The sequence below is a fragment of the Sceloporus undulatus genome, chromosome 3 (assembly GCF_019175285.1).
Source record: "Sceloporus undulatus isolate JIND9_A2432 ecotype Alabama chromosome 3, SceUnd_v1.1, whole genome shotgun sequence".
Classification (NCBI taxonomy): Eukaryota; Metazoa; Chordata; class Lepidosauria; order Squamata; family Phrynosomatidae; genus Sceloporus; species Sceloporus undulatus.
In genome coordinates, this window is record NC_056524.1 from 241,591,007 (window position 1) to 241,612,893 (window position 21,887).

Sequence of the window (21,887 nt, forward strand, 5' to 3'; positions counted from 1 at the left end):
AAAACAAAACATTGAAGCAGAGAAACAGTAAGCCACATTTCTCAGCATCTGATGAAATTAGCTACAGTCCACAAAGGTTTATGCAAACAACAACAACAAACAAACAAACAAACAAAAAACCACACCCCAAAACACTTGTTAGCCCTTTAGGTGACACAGCAACTAGACTCTTCATTGTTATTTTTACTGAAGCAGACTGACATGATTACCCCAGATAAGACTAGAATGAGTGTTGGCAAAGCATGCGCTCTGCCACTGAGCAACTGTCTTTCCCACACTTCCTCTTTTGCCATTACACTTGACCTATTGCATTATAGCCCACTTTTACCCTGAAAACTAAATTTTATCTTAAGGAAACCATCTCATAGTACAGGTGTTAATAAATATATATCCCATAGCTGATAAGGATCAGTAGGCACAACCCGAAAGAACAGCATTGTAGGGTTTTTGCCAGGGCCTTGGACTTCAGAAAGACCCACTGGTGAGTCTAAGGACCACCACTGCCTCCCACTGCCCTTCATGAGGAGCTATATCACCTGCCAGGCATCTGACTGGGCTGTCAATCCCTAGCCACTTTTTGTGTGTGTATCTGAGTTTACATGTGTGTATATGGACATACACACAAGATGCTTGTACTTCAAATTGCACGTGTGAATATGTTTGCTTCTCTGATCTTTCATCTCTGTGTGGCTATAATTTTTATGGTGGGAGGTTGATTTTTTGACCTTATCTACTGGGCCTAGCTGTGACCTCTTCAAAACAGAGGTGTTAGAAGAACAATGTATCATGCCAGTTAGATCAGGCTGTGAGTAATGTTGTATTGCTGAAATTGCTGCCAGGAGCTTGCTTATTCTCAGCTTTAATGTGGTTCTTATAATATGAGTAAAAGTCCCCTTTTAAAAAGCGGGTAGAGAGGAGTAATATTAGAAGATATGTCTAATATCTTAACTACTTGTAGTAACAAAATGCTATTGAAGTGTACACTAAATTGAGTTTTTCTCTTGCTTCTCCCCAAACCCCAACATAAATGAAACCAAATTCCATAGGCATATAACCAGAACATGTCAGGTTGAACTTTAGGCAGCACTCTCATCTTGGGCATATTAATTTTCTGTTCAGAGAATGTGGGAACATTTAAGTAGGACAGTCCAAGAAAATACTAGATATTGCTGTGCTAATATGAAGGCAGTTTACATTCTGGCTGCGTGCTCAGATGTATTTCTGAGTTGGGAGTATGGAATTGCAGAGTTAATGATTTATAGTAATTTATAGAAATATCAACCCTTGTCCCAACTTTTCCACATTTTGTTATGTTACAACCTGAAAATAAAATGGATTTCATTGACATTGTTATAAACTGATGTATGTAAGACAGTATGTGAAGGTATGAAATACATCAAATGGTAACAATGCCAGTTAAATTAACTTCTGTTCCAGATTTTAACACAACAAAATGTGCAAAAAGCAAGTGGTGGTGGTGTATACTTGTGCAAGGCACTGTGTCCTGTTTTGTTCCACTGATTCAGCTATTTTGTGGCAACACTTTGAGGCTAATCTGCTGTATGTTTACTCAGCTGTTAAGGCTTGCTGTCTTCACTGAGAATTGTTCCCCACTAAGCATATTTAGGATTGCTGCATACAGAATAGTTCTATACATGTCTGCTGAGAAGTTTACATACTATACTAAATATACATTTTGTATGGATTGTGTCCCAATTTTCTCCCAATATAGGACCAATGGTGGCTTACAATACAATACAGATTACTGAAGTTCAGATGGCTTTCCTTGACAGTAAAAGGATGTTGTGTTGAACACAGTTTCTATTTACTTTGGAAAGGAAAAGGCTAAAGAGGGAAGTAGTTGGTTAGAAGGTGCTGGTGGGAACTGTAGACCAAGAGCATCTGGGTGGGCACACGGTCCTATTCCTGCTCTATAGTATTGTATGCTTATCTTTATGGTACACATGCTTCTCCTAGTATAAAATCTAGTAATAGTTTTGTGTGAATGGTCTGATTCACAACAACAGAAGGCAGTAAAACCTCCCCCCCCCCCCCCAAAAAAAATCCCCTTAGCTCTGCACTATTTACAACAATGCCAGTGACCTATGTCTGCTTCCGTGGTCACATGAAATCCTCTTTGTGGCCTTCTCAGAAGGAAGAACACAGAGTAGTGGGGAGAGTGTCATTATCATTGGCCAATTTTTAGACAACTTTAGATGAAGACATGAGTAATAGGCAGTAAAAAGAAGAAGTGAGAAAAATTAGTTGGGGTATAATTTTTTTTTTATAATCTCATACTGAAATTGTTTCATATGAAAAAGCTTTAACATTTAATTATAGGGCACATTTAATGTTTATAATAATCTAAATATTGTCTAAATATCAAAATCATATTTTGATATTTAAAAGTATTATTATCTTATGATAAATATCAACGTTGTGATCAGCTTATAGGACATCCTGAAATCATTGTGTTCTCTGTTCTTGCATATATTTAGCTTTATAGCATAGCACATATTGGTCTTTTTATTTCATTTAGGATAATGTAAGATCTCTTAGTGGCCATTCTAGTTGGGGATTGTTGGAGTGGTAGTCCAAGTTGCATGTTTTTCTCTGTGATTATTCCCTTTTTTTTCCTTTCCCCAACCACTGTTGTGTGTATTCAAGTCATTTTTGACTTACACTAATCTGAAGCAAACATAGCAGAGGGTTTTTCTGGCAAGATTTATTCAGGACGGAGCAGCCTGGAAGGGTGCATGTGTGCCTCTCTTGCCTCAGAGGAAGAGGAGGGCCCAACCTGGTATCACCTCCTCTTCTGGGTGTCACCTGGTGTGGCCTGCACCCCCTGCACCCCTCCAGTGATGCCGCTGCATGCTTCTCTTGCTCTCTGCCCTTTTCCATTGCTCCTTTCATCCTCTCTTTCCATTTTTCCTGTCTCTTGCTTCACCCCATGCCTTCATAATATGACCCAAATTGCTTTGTAGTTATGCCTCTCTCCATTCCTTGCTTACCCTTGCCTTTGCTGTGCTTTCTTCTCCTGCTTCTTACACTCCGTTCCCTCCTTGCCTTACTTTGGGCCACTCTTCCTCCCTCTCTTGTGTTTTTTATTTTCTTATTCCTCACTTTTTGCTCCTTGAGCCCTGCCACTCCCTCCCTCTTTCCCCATCCATTGCCTGAAGCCTTCACCTTGCCCTCCTCCCTTGCTTCTTGCCCTTCACCATTTATGCATCTCACCTTGTTCCCTTCCTCCCCTGTTCCATCACTTTGCTTTGCTGTGGCCCCTTGTCTTGTACCATTTGTTGCACTTCCTATCCTCTCTCCTTTCCCTGAACTTGCATAACCTTGCTACTGTAGCATGCTTCCCCATATCTTATAACTTCCTTACATCTGGGCTTCTCTTCCCTTGCTTAACTTGATGGTACAATCTGCATTCTGAAGTGCAGACAATTAGGGCTGCTTCAAACAGGTTGCAGATAAGGAGGCTGGAGCAAGACAAGGAGTAGGGTGGTGGGCGGAGATATAAAGTAAGGTGAGGAAGTTAGTAGCAAGAGCAGTGATGGTGGTGGAGAGAAGATGGCAATAAAGGGGATAGCACTTTTCTTGACAAGTGAGAGTACATGGCAACATTTACTCTCTGTTCCTTTCCTCCATTGGTTTCTATTTGGTCTTCACAAGAAACTCCTATAAAACAGATTTCATCTAGTCTTTCTTACAGAATTGCAATATTGATCTGGGGAAGTAGACCCTGGAACTGAGAGAGGCTGGGTCACAAATGTCAGTCATGTGTGTGAAACTTAATTTATTGGTTAAACAGACTCGAAGGCTTATTGCTCACAAAGGAATTGGACAGAATAGTAACCAAACATTTTGTCCTTTGTCTCTACCACTCTGTCCCTACAAGGGCTAGAGACTAAACATTTTTTTTTAAAAAATGGGCCAGACAATGGTCCAAATGGGCAGTGGATGACGTGCCCATAAGAACCTGCAAGAACACAAAGATGATTATCAGGTGGCAAGAAAGGATGGGAGAGAAACGGGATGCTCCTGTTCTTATCATGCAATTGTGGGAAGATTATCAGATGGCATCCTGCAGCGTTTCTCTCATCCTGTTCTTCTCCCATCCATGAAGCGGAATGGCTCTGTAACTTTCAATTGATGTGAAACTGCCATCAATAAAAAGTTACGGGGCCTTTCCACTTCACTGATGGGAGAAGGACGGGATGAGAGCACCACCGCAGGATGTCATCTGATAGTCTTCCTGCATTTGCATGATAAGAATGGGAGTATCCTGCTTCTCTCCTGTCCTTTTTCGCCTTCTGATAATCTCCTAAGAACTCCTAAGGCTTTCTCTTGGTTTCCATTCCAGGCAAGTACACAAGAAAGAGCCTTCTCAGTGGCTGCTCCCATGTCTCACCCTCTGCAACTCCCATCCATAGGAGGCTAGGTTGGCCCCCTCCCTGCTTTTCTTTTTCCTGGCAGGCAAAATCATTTTTGTTTAACATGTAACTGTGCCAGGGAGGCTTTTTTAAAAATTGAGGTGTGTGTGTGGTTTTTTTTTTAAACTTTTGTATGTTTTATAATAATTCTATATTGTTATAATTGTGACAATTTTAATTGTTTTTTTAAAAATTATATTGTTAGATTTTAATTAATTTCCTTCTGTGAACCACCTTGGGTCCTACTCCAGGATAAAATAAAATAAAATCCTAGAAATTAGTTGAACCCCAGCCAAATGAGTGGCAAGACAGTGCTTTCAACAAACTTTGTGACCTACATGACTTTTCTGGTAATACCATCTTTGGAGGAGTAATGTCAAAAGAGAAATCCTGGGGCCCCTAAAACCTATGGCATGTTAGGCAAATGAGACCAAGGACAGTGAAGAGAAAGAAAGATGGAAGATTGCTCCGAAGCACATCAAGGCAATGTGACACTGTCAGAACAAGAGGAATAGTTTGTTAGTAATTTTTTCAGTTGTGTTGATTGATACTGCTTTCACAGGCAAAACTGAAAACAGAATATTTGATGATGCCATAATTCCATGGATATTTTCTGTAAATAAAAGGCCTATACATGGAATCTGCACACAGCTTTCCTGCTGTGTACTCAAGTTTGTACAATCTATATATTATGATATATTATATACAATGCAAGAGTTACTGAGATGTATACAACATAAGTAGCTTTTGCTACACTGGTGTGTGGGGATAGGATTTAGTAGTTCTATAAATCTACCCCTTTCAACAAGATCCTATATGACTGTGTTAAGGTCAGCATCAAAAGTGCCATCTCAGAAAGGTGGCAAGGGCACTTTCAGTAGAGTTGCTCCTAGTATAGTACACTTTCTCCACTACTTCCCTGACACCTAGTTTGATTAATTTTGGGCTCCAAATAAGGCTTCTTTAATATAGGTTTATTTTAAAGAAATGCCATTTCTTTCTACCATACACATTTTGTTGTTCTGTACTTTTGTTACCCCTTCCAGCAATATGTTAAATTATAAGTGCAATGGACAATAGACAAACCACAGCACAGAGCTGCTTTCTTTTCCTGTTTACTTAGCTTACTTTCATCTCCATGGTACAGCTGTCTCTTGAAGAACAGTCACCACAACTGTGAATAGTTAATGGCTAGTGAGTTTGGATGGAAAGGTTTGCTGTAAAGGCTACTGCAACTGGTTCATGCTATGGGTTACAAATCAATTTCAGATGCTGCTTTGATATCTAGGTTTGACACTGCTCCACAAACTGTGCTTTGGTGTGACATCTTAACACAACCATTATGTCCTTTATGTCTTACTGGTCCTAGTACAATTCACACAGCTGCTCTATTTCTGAGAGAAAGGTTCTCAGAACTAATTAGAGGTCACTTGATGTTTTGAGATCAATATAATGCCCCTCCCAAAAGAATTTCAGAGCAGTTTGTACTAAGAATTGATCTTGATTTATAATAGTTGGCCAAAATAAAACCATGATATTTAGTAGTTGTTTTTTTTAAGGAAAAAACAGTTTATTTGTCAATATGTTTCCAAAGCAGAGAGGGATGATGCCTTCCATAGACTTGGTATATACTTTTGCAACCATCCAATATTTCAGGGATAAAACCGAGAGTCATGTGGCCAAGCCACATGAAAATGTGCTCAAGATGGCAAAAGAACTGTACGACCCCTGCATCCATGGGGAATATGTTCTGAACTTACAGTGGAAATACAAAACATTTTGGATAATTGTGAACTCTAGACATTTCTAAGTCCTCCAGTGTGATTCTACCAGAGACATACCATAGAATCACACCAGAGGACTTAGAAAATGTTTAGAATTTATTTTTCTGGAAATGGGTAAGTGAAACTCAGGGTCCCAGTCCTGAGGAGACAGAGTTTGTACTGTAATTAATTATGATGAAAACACAAGTTATGAGAGGCTACAGTGGTTTGCTTTTACCTGAGTCTACAGGGAAGGGCAAGATTCTGCCCCTTCAATTCCCTTCCCCTTTCTTTTTGATTTAATTGAATGCACACTACTTTCCCACTTTGAACCCAGTTTGCAGCAGCTGAAGTAATCTGGGGATGAAAACAGAAATGGGAGGAGGAGAGAGAGAAACTGGGACATTTAAAAAGCAATTGAAAATATGGGAGAACAGAGAATTAATTGGGGCCATCTTCTAAAGCAGGACAGTTGGAGCAACCAATGCATGCAACATTGTTACAATCAAAGCAAGCTGTGCTTCTGATGGGATAACATTTATTCCCTAAATGTCTTTGTCTGATAAAGGTTAAACATTCTTTTTAAAGTAAGGTTTTGACACAATCACAAGTCCCACCATGTTTACAAGTTGTTCATTATATACAAATACGCAACAAGAGTTTAATGTAATTTAGGTAAAGGAAGCAACTCATGCATATTTTCTGTACTTAAATCATTGCAGTAGGTGGGTCCTTATAATGAAAACTCAATAGTTAAAATTATTGGGGAAAAGTAAAATACAAGATCTTTGGAGGCAGGATGATTGATAATAAGTACTGCAAGTGTTCTTTAAAAATTTCAGAATAAAGAAAGCACTCAAAAGATGAGCACCACAAGAAACCCATATGTGGGAAGCTTCAGACACATGAAGCAGAATAGCCCCAATGTGTTTTGATCCAAAAGACTCTTCTAAGGAAGTCAGTTTTAAATGCAGGGATACCCCAATTAACAAATTAGATGTGCTCTTCGGTTTTACTTCTTTAATAGAAATCTTCGTACCACGTGGCAGAAATAAAATGGGAAGAATAAAGACAAGTTCCTACACTACAAAAAAGAAGATCAGTTCAATATGTTTCAGCAAACTTTTTATTCAAAACTAACATTATGTAAATGGAAAAATGAAACCAGGTCAAGTAAACCTTCCATAGGTAAAGAAGAATATTTTGAATCTTCTAAGGACTAATTGAAAACTCTTTCCAAAATGCATTCTGGGATGATTTCCCCCCTCTGAATAGCCTTTACTTTTCATATGATTTCCAGTTTGGTGGTAAAAATGATATAGGACGAGTCTCCCTTATCTGAAGTGCCTGGGACCAGAAGTGCTTAAGATTTTGGATTTTGGAATATTTGTATATACATAATGAGATATTTTGGAGATTGTACCCAAGTCAAAACATGAAATTCATTTATATTTCATGTATACCTTATAAACATAGGAGATTATCACACAGGAGGTACGGTGTACTTCTCCCGTCCTTAAACTCTGCTAATCGCGTGATCAGAGGCTGTAGATTATCACATATCCCTGTGCTTCTGCCATCCTTCCCCCATGTGTAAAGTGTAACAGAGCCATTCCAACATGCTTCTCCCATCGGTAAAGTGTAATGGAGTCGTCATTTGGTATTAACAGAGACTCCTGTTAATACCAAATGACGGCTCCATTACATTTTACCAATGGGAGAAGTATGTTGGGATGGCTCTGTTACACTTTACACATGGGGGAAGGATGGCAGAAGCATATGGGGGTGTGATAATCTTTGGCCTCTGATCATGTAATTAGCAGAGTTGAAAGATGGGAGAAGGGCGCTGTGCCTCCCATGTGATATTCTCCATAGCTTGAAGGTAATTTTTATGCATGAAACAAAGTTTGTGTACATTGAACCATCAAAAAGCAAAGGTGTCACTATCTCAGTCACCCATGTGGGCAGTTTTGGATTTTGGAATATTTAGGATTTCAGAATTCTAGTTAAGGGATACTCAACCTATAGATATATGCATTTTCAACATGACAAGGTAACTGGTGAGACAGACTAATCTGTTTTCCCCTTTCGTTTCTGTTTTGCTCTTCACACATGCTTAGTAAGTGATTCTGGAGGCAGCTGCTGTTTACCATGCCTATTGTAGGCAGTTAAGCACAGCTACAGTAGGATCACTTAGAGTAAAATCCCATTTCCCCCCAGTTTAAGATTTATAGGATTTTTTTTATTGCAGACATGCTGCTGCATCCCAACACTAAGTTTGTCTTTCTGCAGCCCTACTTCACCATCTCTCCAATGCTAATGCTTCAAATGCCTCCTTTCCCCCAAAAAACCTGCAGCTAGACAGAAGACAAGAAAAGTGAAGGACTAGACTGAGCTTCTGTAAAAAGGCTTTGTAAAAAGGAGCTTCTTTGTCAGAAGTTTTGTTAACTGAGGTATGCCTGTATATTCATTTTAGTGGCCCAGAATTAAATAAGCAAATGTTGCCTTCTTGTGCTGATTTGCTTATTTCCCACTTCTTCATGGCTGGCCCAGAGCTTGGAAAGTTAATTTTAAAAAGTAGTTCATTTCGATTTACAGTGTTTGAAAATCAACTAATTGTGACAGTGCTGAAAAATTATCTAGTGACATTATTTGTTCCACTGTTGATTGCTTTTCTCTTACTTTGTTACCTTTATGAGAAAACAATTCATGTCAAAACAATGCCTCTAACAATGCCATTTTAAATTAACGATTAGAAGAAACTGGAAATGGTTACACCAATAAAGTACGTAACTTCAATCTTGTTCATTATATTACTTTTGCAGTATAAATACATAATATACTCATTGTCTCCAAAATGACTAGTTACAGATAACTTTGTTGCTAGTAACTCATTACTTCCAGACTCTGGGTGGGCATTTGATTGAAAGTCAGATCTATAACTGATTTCAAATCTGTCCATGAGAGTAAAACATTATTAAATTCCTTGCTTCAACTATATGCAACTGGAATCTCTCCTTCTAGATATAGGTGTCAGTAATGTCCATTATTTTATAGAAATTATAATTCTTATTGCCTTTCTTTATATTTTTGTATTTTTGTCTGTCTAGAAAAGAATATATCCAAATGCTTGGTGTGTTTTCATTTTAAGTGCTTTGGGTGCCTGTTCAGTTTTTCTCAATAGGATTCAGTTATCTCTCTGAAAGTTGTCAGTATGGTTCAATGTTGCAATCCAGCAAAAAATAATGCGGCAGTGACCACTTTCTGTGAATGATTTCATTATGTAGTTAGTATCATGGAATATATAGGATTATTAATCCCCATCAAACCAAGAATAACTTCTCATTAGAAGGAATGCATGCACTGAAGAGGATGCAAAATGGCCTTGGTCGTATTACGTGATGTACTACATTGGTGTCTCCTCATCTGTTGTTTCTGTGTTGTGATCTCTTCTCGTTTTGGTTACACACTTATGAAATACATTTAATAGGGACCTCCTGAAGGATCTGCAAAGGGCAAAATATATGAATGGATCTAAACAAGCATTTAGGGATGTTAACCATAAAGTGCTCTCTTTTATATAAAATAATGTGTTCTGGGTTGAACACTCAAAAACATCTCTTGTTTGGCTCAAGGTGTATGGAATCCTGGCAAAATGGAAAGGCACAAAGCAAACAAAGAATACACCAATAATTATGAATACTTTCATATTCACTGTCTTCTTGTTTGTGTTTCCTGTGTTCCTTGTTCTTTTGTAGGATTTGTACAGTTCTTTTGTTATGAGTGTATAGCATATAACTATGATAGCAAAGTTGGCCCAGAAGATAAACTGGCAAACATAATTAACAACTTCATGCCATAATAATCCAAAATCAGATTTCAGGTCAGCGCATTTCTTCACGTTCTCACGTGTTGGCTTCTTGTTTGTCAAAATCATGTTAGGAAGGGACAGACAGAACATGAATATCCAGATGAGTACAGATAGGATCTTGGATGCCAGTGTATTATCAGAGCTGGCTGATTTGAAGGGTCTGGCAGTTTTCAAATAGCGATCAATAGTTATGAGGCCCAAGAAAATAATGCTGATGTACATAGTGAAATAAAATATAACCTGAGTCACTTTGCAAACAAACCCTCTCAATTCCCAGGACACCAATTTTGCATCACTGAGTATTTTAAATGGAAAAGTTAGGATCATGAGGATGTCAGAAATTACTGTGTTCTTGAGAAAAATGATAAAATTAGATTTGTTGGAGATCTGGAAAAAGACTCCCATGGCTAATCCATTCATAATTATCCCGACAACAAAAATAAAAGTGTACAACAAGGGAAAAAGAACTTGGTTCATCCTGTTGTCAGTGCTGCAGTTGCTGCTGTTTCCAGAAGGGCTGTACTCAGGTTCCATAGTGGCTGTATTTTCTTCCTATCAAGAACAGAAAAGCAGATCAGCAATTGTTTTAATGCTTTAAAGCATCAAGATTTATGGAAATATGTTTTATATGGCATTTAAATATCATAGTTAATGGTCAGGTTTATTGTAAACTGTTTTAAATTAATATACTGATTGATAATTTCTTATTAGTTAGGTGACTTTCCCCTCTTATTGCTATTTGTTGTAATTTTAATATTTTTTTAAAAAAATACTTAAATAGTACTGTTAAAACAAGATAGCACCCTCTTAAAAGCTGTCTGTTCTAAAATCTTGACAGAATGAAAAATCTTTGCCTACCAATGGAAGGACAACAAGGAGGGGAGAATACTGGCCTCCATGGAAAGGGAGTTCCAGAGCCTAGGGACAGCCACTGAGAAAGCCCTATCTCACATCTCCACCAGCTGGTCTCTGAATGTGGGAAGACCCTTTCCTAAGGATCTCAAGTACTAGGCAGGCTCACATGGGGAGATACAGAGACAAAACAGATTGGCACAATAATCCATCTTGGGGGTGGCGTGAGGGCATGGCGTTTAGATGACACACACCCTGACACCGTCCCCAAGCTGGTGTCACTCACGCTGCCTGCCTGACCAGATGGCAGGCAACGTTGCAGTGCTCCAGAGGTGCACCATTTATATACTGCATGCAGCTGAAAAGCTGCTACAGTGGTGAAATTGTTGCCCTTTTTCTGGCACACAAAGGAGTGGCATTTTGCCATTTCTTTCTGCACCTGAAATAAGCTGGATTGGCACTAAAGGGGTGGGGTCAAGCTCACAGTCTCTCAGGACTTTTCCACATGGGGAGCTATGTGCATCCATCCCAAAAATGGTTAAAGTTTTGGCATCCCAGGAAAGCTAGCCCATTTACTAATGGTTATCACACACAAGAGCACAACAAGGGGCTAAAAGCACATTACTTAGGGCCCAATGAGAATTTGTCTATCAAATGGAGACAAACAAATCTCCATTGCCAGCTTAGAAATACCTTTTCTGCACATGCTCCAAACTGTCATTTCCACAAGTGCCCCCTCCACATGCCCCAAAGAGGGAGGGGAAACCAGGGGGAGGGGAATCCTCTTTGGCCCAGAAGCCCCAAAGCTGTGACAGAAGAAGGCAGAATGAGGCTTCCCTTTGCAAACTCCGTAAAACCAACACAAAGACAAACACACACACACACGAGAGACAGAAAAAGGGGGCTGGGTCCATAAGCCTGCCTGATTCCACAGAGGGCTGACACTTCCAGATGTCCTCCTTTTCCAGGACATGTCCTCCATTTCTCCCTCCTCTCCAGGAGGATTGCCAAACGTCCTCTCTCTGGCTTCTCCCACCAACTGTTCCCTTAATTAGAGCCTTGGGAACGGAGCAAGGGAAGTGTTTGTGTATCCTTTTAAAAAGAAAGCATTCTCCTTGCAGCAAGGTGCCTTAGGAAATCTGGGAACAGGAGCCATCAGGAGGCTTGATTTTCAGATGGCTGCCATTACTAGAAGATTGTGAATTCGCAAGCAAAATGGACATGTAAATACAGTAGTTTTGCAAATTTGTTCATTTCTTGATTCCCCTCACATTCTCCCTGGATTCTGTCCTAATTGCATGCAGCATCATGTGGAAAGCAGCTGTGAAGTTGTCCCTAAGCCCTGGATGACACTTTAACCTTCCAATTTTCCCCCATGTGAAAAAGTCCTCAGAAGCTTGGACATAAGCCATGCAGGGCTTGATACAATATGTCAGATAGCCTTAATTGAAGCTTATAGAAGATGACATGTAATGCGCTGCATTAAGCAAGTATTTCTTGTCATGTATGTTGGAACACTGGAAGAAACCTTCTTTTCAATTAGATAATGACTTGCCATTGTGGTTGAGATAGAGCCTTTACTCATCATTCCTCTTGTGTGTTGATAACCTGTCAAATGTAGTTGGAGATCCAGTCTGTTGCACAAAACATAGTACCTGGTAGTGATGTAAATCAAATGGGCTGATACTAATTTAGGAATTTTGGTAGTTTATTTATTCTGTTGAGTTTTAGTACAAGTGCCATTGAGAATAGTTTCTGAAACTAGCCAGCTTTTTTTGTATGTTGCTGGTGCCACCCTGTGGCTACCGAAAGAGACTCAGAAGGATAGAGTTTTGTCCTAACATCCTTGAGTTGTTCTCATGGAGAAAGATATGCTTTTGAATTACATAGCTTAGGAGGGGACAGCTGGCCATTGCTAATTAGAAATTTAAAGACTCTTCACAATTTTTTTCATTCTTAATTAAAAGAATCAACACACACTGAAGTGCTCCATCCAGAAAATGTTTGGTTGCCATGACATTTTAGGTGGGGTATTGGGGGACTTTGGAGTGAAAAATTAATTTGTGTGAAACACTTTATTTTGTACAAAACCCCAAAAGCACTACCATTGCTTTTGTGGAAAAACATATTATTTGTACAAAAGAACATTTTCCACACAAAATATTTTCTGTGCTAAATGTTTCCTGCTCAAGGTAAGTTTTTTGTGCAAGTAATTTCTTTCTCAGAAAAAGTCCTGAAATGTGAAAAATCATTTAAAATATACAAAAACTTACATCATCTTTCCTAGCATGAAGAATATCCTTGAGATTCTTCATGCTTGTATAAGAAAATAAACAAATAGATTTACAGTACTATTGTTTACTCAACATAGCAAACACTGATTCTATGTTTTGAATTTATATGAAATCTCTTTTGTTCATTTTTTTTTTTACTTTTTATGTTGAGGCTATCTAGCATGACATAATATATTATAAGAATTTAATGACTTTATGGGAAGAGCAGAGCACTGATAGGAAAATTGTCATATATTTTGCAACCTTTCTAAATAACAGCAGTAGTTACCCTGTGGCCCTTTAACAAAAGTATCTGTCATGGACCATATTATTTTTCACATTAGTCCAAAACCACTTTTATCTTAACTCCAGCTGCTCAAACATTTGTTGGTGATCAGATTAACATAAGAGCAATGCAAACCCTATCTTTTGATAGTGTTCCCGGACTTTAGCCCCATGGAAGCAAATACTGTGTGAAGAAAAGGTACAGTATGCTATCAGTAGACCTTGAAAATATTATTTTTGTTACTACAAGTCCCAGAATTCCACAACCAACATGGCCTTACTTATTTGGGGATTCTGAAAGTTGTACAAAAAAACCAAAAAATAAAACCTTTCTGAGCTTTATCAGAAAACAACCCAGCTCTTTACCAAGGACAAGCTGAACCTTCTCTCACTAGAGTTCTTTCTCCTGCAAAAACTATTTATTCCCAGTTGCTTGGATGTGAGCTTGACCATGGGAAAGAAAGAAAAAAGCTGTGACAAAGGAAGGGTTCCTTAATTCCTATTCACCATGCTTTAAATTATCCAGTTTCCACAATAGGTAATGGAAGGTGACCTGATTTAAATTCTGGTGAAAGACACGCTGTTTTAACATATACTCTGTCCCACACTAATTTGACATTATTGCTTCTTCTTTATCGTTTCTGTAAGTAGGAGTGTGTTTTGGAGGATAAAGAGAGCCATGGCCCATTGGCACTATGCAATTGTAGCACTGTGGTTCCACTTTTAACTGCTATGCTCCCACCCTATGAACTCTTGGGATTCTGAATGTAGAGAGGGGCATTTAGAATGTTTAGCCAGAGAGCTCTAGTGCCTCACTGAACTACTGAGTTCAATAGAACATTCCAAATGAAATAAATTGCAAGTTTTATCCAAGCATAATTCTTGTTCCAGAAAAATGCTATTATCTTTATACCAACAGGGACGTAGCTAGGATTTTAGGAAGGGGCGGGGTCCAGACTAAGTGCCACCATTATAATGGGGCTTGGGTGCGGTGGCGCAGCAGCACACACCATTCATTTTTCTAATGGAAGGGGGGTCCGGCCCCCAAGAGCCCCCCGTTGGCTACATCCCTGATACCAATGATCTTTATACCAATGTCCAGAGTAGGATGACAAAAATGGTAAAGGGTCTGAAAACCATGCCCTATGAAGAGAGACTAGGGAGCTTATTGCATTAGCTTCACTGCCAGGATTCACCTGCCGTGTAACTTTCTTAATGCAGATCTTATCATATTCATCCTTTACTGGGCAGTATGCAGTCTGTATGAAACCTGAACTTCTCTTGTAGCTTTTCAAGAATGGGATTTTCCCATTCTTGAAAAGATGCGGGACAAGCCTGGAGATGCCTGGGTTGCATACTGCCAGACGATGGGTAAATGCGATAAGACCCGCCTTAGGAAAGTTACATCCCAGGTCTATCCCAGAAGCGAAGCTAATGCAATAATCTCCTAAGCTAATTGGGTGTATTTAACCTGGAGAAGAGAAGGTCAAGAGGTGATATGACAGCCCTGTTTAAATATTTGAAGGGGTGCCATATTGAGGCCGGAGCAAGCTTGTTTTCTGCTGCCCCAGAGACAAGAACACAGAACAGTGGATGCAAGCTACTGGAAAAGAGATTCCACCTCAAAATTAGAAAGAACTTGCTGACAGTAAGAGCTGTTTGACAGTGGATCATACTGCCTCAGTGTGTGGTGGAGTCTCCTCCTTGAGAGGTCTTTAAACAGAGGCTAGGTGGTCATCTGTTGGTTGTGCTTTGATTCTGTGTTCCTGCATGGCAGTTAGTTGGACAGGATGGCCCTTGTGGTCTCTCCAACTCTATGATTCTATGATAATATTATGAATTTGAAGAAACAGATAGTGATATAAATATTTGGAAAAAGCAACAACAATTTTCTTGATTAAAGGGAGACTTTAGATTAGTACTGAGAAAACAATCAGAACAATTGGAATGGAAATCCTAGGCTTGTATCTCTCTCCGAAACAAACAAATCACACCATGTGGGTTTGGGTGGTATTTTAGAATATGTCTCAAAGTTTGTCTTCCCCAGACCAGTATGTGAGTCTATGTATGCAGGTCTATAGTTTGTACAGAGAGGAAGGGAAAGGGAAAAACAAAGAAATAATTCCTATAATTTCTAAATTAATTTTCTTCCAGATTAGATGACCAGTGTTATAGACTGCATTCTAAAGATGCAAACATATTAACTCATTTGCTACTAAAAGATGCTACAAAGTTGCAGCAAACAGCAAATGACATTTAGCTGGAGATATCAAAATATTTATCAGGAGAAAATCTATAGGCAGTTTCACTCTGCTTTACATTTTCACTTTATATAATCAACACATATCAAAGTCACTAAATAAGACTGTCTTACTTATTGACACTTATTAAAAAGATGTTCAAAAAGGAACGAGTAGAGGTGTAGCACTAAACATGCTTTTAAAATGTCAAGACAATATAAAACACAGCATCCCATTGTAATTTATTTCCTTTTCATCCATCTAGATAACTTTAATGTAGTACTGTTTTAAAAAGGAGTATGTCATGCCAATTTTTCATAATGGGTAAAAATTTGGTTCAATGTTCACATTAACATTTAATACATTTTTCCCCTGTAATTCTAAAGCTGTTAGTTTACAGCAGAACTTGCATCCTCACATGGTTGCTAGTTGTCTTCCCAGACATTTCAGAGCTTTGCAAAAATAAAAGAATGATTATATCACAAAAGAATTTAAATGTATATATTGGAATGTAACTTCTGACAATCAGTTGTAATTTCCAATTGTACTATTACAGAATGCAAATATTTAAAAAGTAAGCAAGAAATATAACCTTACCTTAGTCAGATGTAGACAACAGAATACTTGGATTTTCCTACATTGAGAGGTTATTTTTACTGGCAGTGAAGATATTTTATCCTCTGATGTCTTTTTCCTCTGGTTTTGAATATGTGTGACAATCAAAAGGTAATATTTGATTTGTAGACTCTGTCAGCAGAAAGTCTTATCCCATGCAGCAATAGCATAACTGTTTGAGTCAGGAGAGAGAAGAGGAAGTCATGGGTTTAGTTCTTCACATACCCTCTGATTTCAAGCAGCTGCCTGGAACACAGAATTTGAAACTGAGGAACAGCTTCAGTTTCTCTCCTTTGACTTTTCCTGCAAAAAAGGAGAAATTTTTATTTAAAAAAAAAAAGAAAAACAATTTTCCAGGATAGACACAAAAAGCTCTGCATGAGTCCTCTAGAGCACCTCTAGTATGAGTTTTATTAGATTCTGGCACTTGCCTTTTGATGTAAATCATGTGAGCAACACTTCTCCAAAAGTGGGGGGAAACTGTGCACCATAATATAATTTAAAAGCTCTTTGGCAGAAACTAGATTATGTAACTCAACCTCTCATAATATAATAAATGCCTTTCTGGTTTGGAGATGATAAGAATGAATCCCTTTCAGAACAGATTCAAAGCTGTACATTTATTTATTTATTGTCACAGTTGCCAAGGTGGCAATTTCTATTAGTCTGAAGTAGGGAAAATGTTTTCTATGCAATTCATCAGCCTTGTGCAGATTGAACAAAGTTACCATTGATCAACAATACTGAAAAAATCAGCCCTCTTAATATTTTAAAGTCTCCAGTTGAAATTTACAAAAATCACCTACTGGAGAAAACTAAATGCACCTTTCATCACATTCCTTCCCCAGCATCACTGGGGAATCCTCCAGGTGATTTTGACCAGTCCTACCACTGCTGTGTATTCTGACTGGCTGACTGTCCAGACGTCTGTGCCAAGGGAACGGGCTTCTGGGGTGAAGAAGGAGATGTGATGGGTAGAGGAAAATGATGGCTGTCACTGCCCTCTAGTCCTGTCCTGTAGACTTATCATGGTAGATAAGTCAGGAGTTACTGCTTCTTTATAAACAAAGAAGTCCCAAAATTTTAGCCTCCCCACAGAGGTCATGTGTTCCAGTTCCATAATCACTTTCATTGTCCCTTCAGGCACTGCTGTGTGGCACTCTGTTTGACACAGGGCTACCTGACCAAATCTAGATTTTAAAATTTTTTTCAATATTGTTGTCTGCACACCATTTACCTTCAGGTGCAAAATTGTTAAGACCAGTGCACTGAATTTTGGCTTCGGAAAAAAGGCTGTTCAAGGCACCAACTTTCAGCAGGATCTTACAGGCTGAAGGCTTTAAGAACAGATAATTAAAGTTACTCCAGGTAAAAATGAGATAGACAAGTTGAATTTGCAGCAAAAACAATTATTTTCTTTATTAAAAAGACAGAAAAAGATAGGAGCAGAAATCAACAGAACAGTCTTTAGTCAATGCAGGCTGTTTCTGAAAGTAAAAAAAATGGGGGGGGGCGAGCAGTATGGAAACTTAAGCTATTCTAACTTATCTAAGGGACAGTAGAAGAGTATCTCTAAGCTTAAGGGCCTGACAGACTAAAACACACACATGGATTTGCTCACCCTCCAACATGAAGAAGATGAGTGGAAATGTGGGAGGGTCAGAGAGAGAGAGAGAGAGAGAGAGAGAGAGAGAGATTCTCTCTGTGTGTCTATATTTTAAAGGTCTTCCTAACTTGAGGGGCAGTCTTCTAAGAGGAGAATGCCTCTGGATGGAGCAGACTTGACCTCAACAAGTGCTTGCAAATGGTCAGAGATGAAGGACTCTTCAGATTCTAATAATGGCTCTTAAGTGGTCTGGCTAGGGTTGAACAATGGGGTTGCATACATGGGACAAAGCTAATCGAACATAGATATTTACTGTCTTTGAAATCCAGATAGATTTGCCATCCTTTCTGAAGTCAGCACAATACCTCACTATGGGCAAGACCGTTAAGCCCTCAGCTCTCACTCAGTGAAACTATTTTCTAGTCAGTTGGGCAGTGAGTTATGTGTGTGTTTGTAGAAAATTCCAGTTTGCAGTTTATAATGAGGCTGAGAATCATAGAATTACAGGGTTGGAAGGGACCACAGGGGCCATCCAGTGCAACTCCCCTGCCATGCAGGCTCACAGAATCAAAGCACCCCTGACAGAGGGCCATCCAGACTCCGTTTAAAAACTTCCAATGAAGGAGACTCTACCACACTCTGAGGGAGTGTGTTCCACTTGGATTTTGGCTTGTATTTTCCAAGATAGACAAAGGTCCGGCAGCTACCTTGTCTATTATGAATTCTTCAGACTCTGGCAACAGAGAGCTTTCCTGTCTTATGCCTCAAAGTCTAATATTCGTATTTCCTGAGTATAACTCAATCAACATAAACCAAAAGCAATCCATTTCTACTTTCTGAGCCTCCCAGTTTTTAATAAAATTCCAGTGTTTTCCTCATTCTGCACAATTAGTTCTTAATTTCTTGTATTTCCTTTGATTAAAAGGATGAATCTTCGAGTCATGAATGTAACCAGCGTATGATTCTTCTTTATGGTGTTGGCAAGGAACGCGAAGAGGCAAGGCATCAGCTAAAGAAGATCACCAAAGATATCTTGAAAATCTTAAATAAGAAAAGCACTACTGAAATGAGTGGTAATTACTCAGTGCTGAGTTTTCAATGGTTTCAAGTAGAGCATAGCATAAAGGAAGTTATACCATGCACCGTTATTAAAATTTCAGGATCCCTTTGTTTCTTATGCAAGTTTGCATGCAATTAAATGCTATACTATTATGCTTTTATTATAATTCTTGTTTTAAATTTTATTTTATTATATGCATAGTTTTTCAAGTTAGGATCTAAATGTAAATTACATATAAATGTAATTACTAAATAAATCAGCTTCATTTTTTTCATTCTCAAACCTCAGTTTCTTGAATTAGATTTTGTCATAAAAATATATGTTTGAAATATAATGATGGACAACTGTAGAAAGTATATCTACTGCAAAAACATGACAAATGTAAAATGTTTTAGCTGGAGATGAAGGGCAGAAAGTCAGAAAGAACAAGCAAGAAGCCTTTCCAACTTTAGAGACTGTGTTTACAAAACTGCAGCAGCTGTCATACTTTGATCAACATCAAGTGACATGCCAGGTACATTTCAATGTGGAAATTACAATATCAGCCATTTCTGTATTTAATTATAAACCTCTAGTTAATAGAAGATGTCTTGCCTTGGGACAGGATAAAGAAGGGAAAGGAAGAAAGAAGACAATAAGTACTGCCAAGGATCTGAAGGTTTTGACAGAATAAGATACTTACCTTTTCCTCCCTTTACAGGCAGGAGAGAGAGGATTTTTTTTTAATTATCTGTAGGTACAGAAAAGGTCTTGCCAAAGGCATGGGTTGTGAAGTGACATCTGAAAGTGGGGAAATGGTAGAAAGTACTTTTGGTTTAGGAAGGGGAAAAATTACCTTGTTAAAAATGCATAGAATTCTGTTTCCAAGAACATGGAATTGATCTTTCTCTGTGCTTGACCATATAATCTCAAAATGCAAGGTATGGTTGACGTTATTGCCCACCGTCAAAAGAAATATCTTTTAAAGTAACATGTCACAGCTACTATGACTGGAACATAAGAGCATTGGTAGATTTATAAAGTGAAATATATTATGTTGCTATGTCTAGAGGAGAATCATCATGTTAGGAGATTATTGCATGGACAAATAATCCAACTGCTCCCTAACAGGATGCAACCAGATTGCGGGATGCAGGTGGGTATTGATTCACCGCTGACTCATGATTCACCGCTGACTCCACTGGGTGATTTCATCCTCACTGCATCCTGGGTTCCAGGTGCGCTTCGGTGGCTGCTTTTCAAAGCTGGGAGCTTTCTGTTTTTGAAAAATGGCCAATGAAGTGCATCTGGGACCCGGGATATAGCCAGGATGCAATCACTTGGTGGAATCGGTGGTGAATTATGAGTGTTAATACCCGCTTGCATCCCGCAACCTGGCTGCATCGCATTAGTGAGCAGTCGGGTTATTTTTCATGCAATAATCTCCTTAATCTTTTGCATCAGCTCTTTTCTGGGTTTTCTGGTACGTTCAGGAAAATGATTTAAGGAGGAGTGTGCTAATTCTTGAGCCTGAGAGCTTTGCTGATCTAAATATTCAGCAGCCACTACAAAGGTTCCTCAAGCTATCAAAGTTGCCCAGATTTAATGGCAACTGTGATAGCTTTATAGTGTGTGTGTGTGTGTGTGTGGTGCTAAAGCGCTCCTCCAATATCATAGAAGATTTTCACACGACATCGTTATATCGTTCCTTGATCGTCCCAAAGTGTAGTGGAATCGTCATAACAGATAGACGATTCCAAAAGATTTTCAACATGAGGCTATTGTGTTCTTAAACGTTGATATATCAGAATTCAGCAATAAATGATTACAAAATGATTCAAAACAGTTGCTGAATTCTGATATATCAACGTTTTAAGAACACTAACAGCCTCATGTGAAAATCTTTTGGAATTGTCTATCTGTTATGATGATTCCACTACACTTTGGGACGATCAAGGAACGATATAATGATGTCGTGTGAAAATCTTCATAGACTGCTGCAATACTATATTGCTACCCCACCTCTAAAATGTAAAGAATGATATAGGAAACTAAAATAATAAATGTTAGTTGTAGATATAGCCATAATAATATGTTGACTGATGCAGTCCTTTATTTATTAATTATTCTGGTTTTTTTATTTAAAAAAACAGATTTCCAACAATGTTCTGGAACAGATTACTAGTTTTGCTTCAGGAACATCATACCACCTTCCATTGGCTCACCATATACAGTTTATATTTGATCTGATGGAGCCTGCTCTAAATATCAATGGCCTTATTGACTTTGCTGTTCAGGTAACATGGTTTGCTTGTTTGATTATGCATATCCTCCCTTTAAAAGCAAAACTTCTTAACTGTCTGACAGAAGTAGAAATAGTAGAATAACAATCATTAGAACAGTAGTAGCAAAATGCCCTGATAGGTTTCCCATACAAATGGCACCAGTATGGGAACTAGTCCGTTATTGCTGTATGACTGAATCCTAACACCTTTATTCAGGACCAAATGCCACAGAATGCATATGAGACTTATGCCTGTATATGTGTGTGTGTGTGTGTGTGTGTGTGTGTGTGTGTGTGTGTATATATTCCTATATATATTCAAATTGCTTAGTTTTTATGTGTTCACAGCAATCGTTTCAAACAACACAAATTTGCTCTAGCAGAAATGTCCTTGGTAGAATACTTTTCTGTGCTGCCCTTTCTGCCACTTTGGAGAAGACAATTTCATGCCAAATTCCTTGTCATCTATTATAAATATTTGGGAATACATGATAATAGAAAACGGACTTCTTTGGACCCCAGCGTCCAGCATGTCCTAGCCAACTTGACATTCTGGCTGGGAGATTCTGGGATTTGTGGTCCAAAAGTATAATTATTCCAAGGCCCTATTCCAAGTATGAGCA

At 38.6% G+C, this 21,887-nt stretch overlaps 2 protein-coding genes across 2 annotated transcripts in view; one reads left to right on the forward strand and one right to left on the reverse strand.

Moving 5' to 3' along the window:
- MED12L (mediator complex subunit 12L) overlaps positions 1-21,887 on the forward strand; it is a 282,618-nt gene that overhangs the window by 189,652 nt on the left and 71,079 nt on the right. The window contains exons 14-16 of the mRNA XM_042458529.1: positions 18,867-19,014; positions 19,397-19,515; positions 21,134-21,277. Coding sequence (XP_042314463.1) covers positions 18,867-19,014; positions 19,397-19,515; positions 21,134-21,277 — 411 coding nt within the window. The remainder of the gene's footprint in view (positions 1-18,866; positions 19,015-19,396; positions 19,516-21,133; positions 21,278-21,887) is intronic.
- On the reverse strand, positions 7,978-16,439 carry P2RY12 (purinergic receptor P2Y12). The gene is made up of 2 exons (XM_042460111.1): positions 16,318-16,439; positions 7,978-10,622 (listed from the first exon to the last, which is right to left on the reverse strand). The coding sequence occupies exon 2, from the start codon at positions 10,602-10,604 to the stop codon at positions 9,606-9,608; it is 999 nt and encodes a 332-aa protein (XP_042316045.1). The 5' UTR covers positions 10,605-10,622; positions 16,318-16,439; the 3' UTR covers positions 7,978-9,605.

Excerpts from the sequence above, each read along its gene's own strand:
- P2RY12 (XM_042460111.1), bottom strand. The coding sequence starts at position 10,604 with ATGGAACCTGAGTACAGCCCTTCTGGAAACAGCAGCAACTGCAGCACT.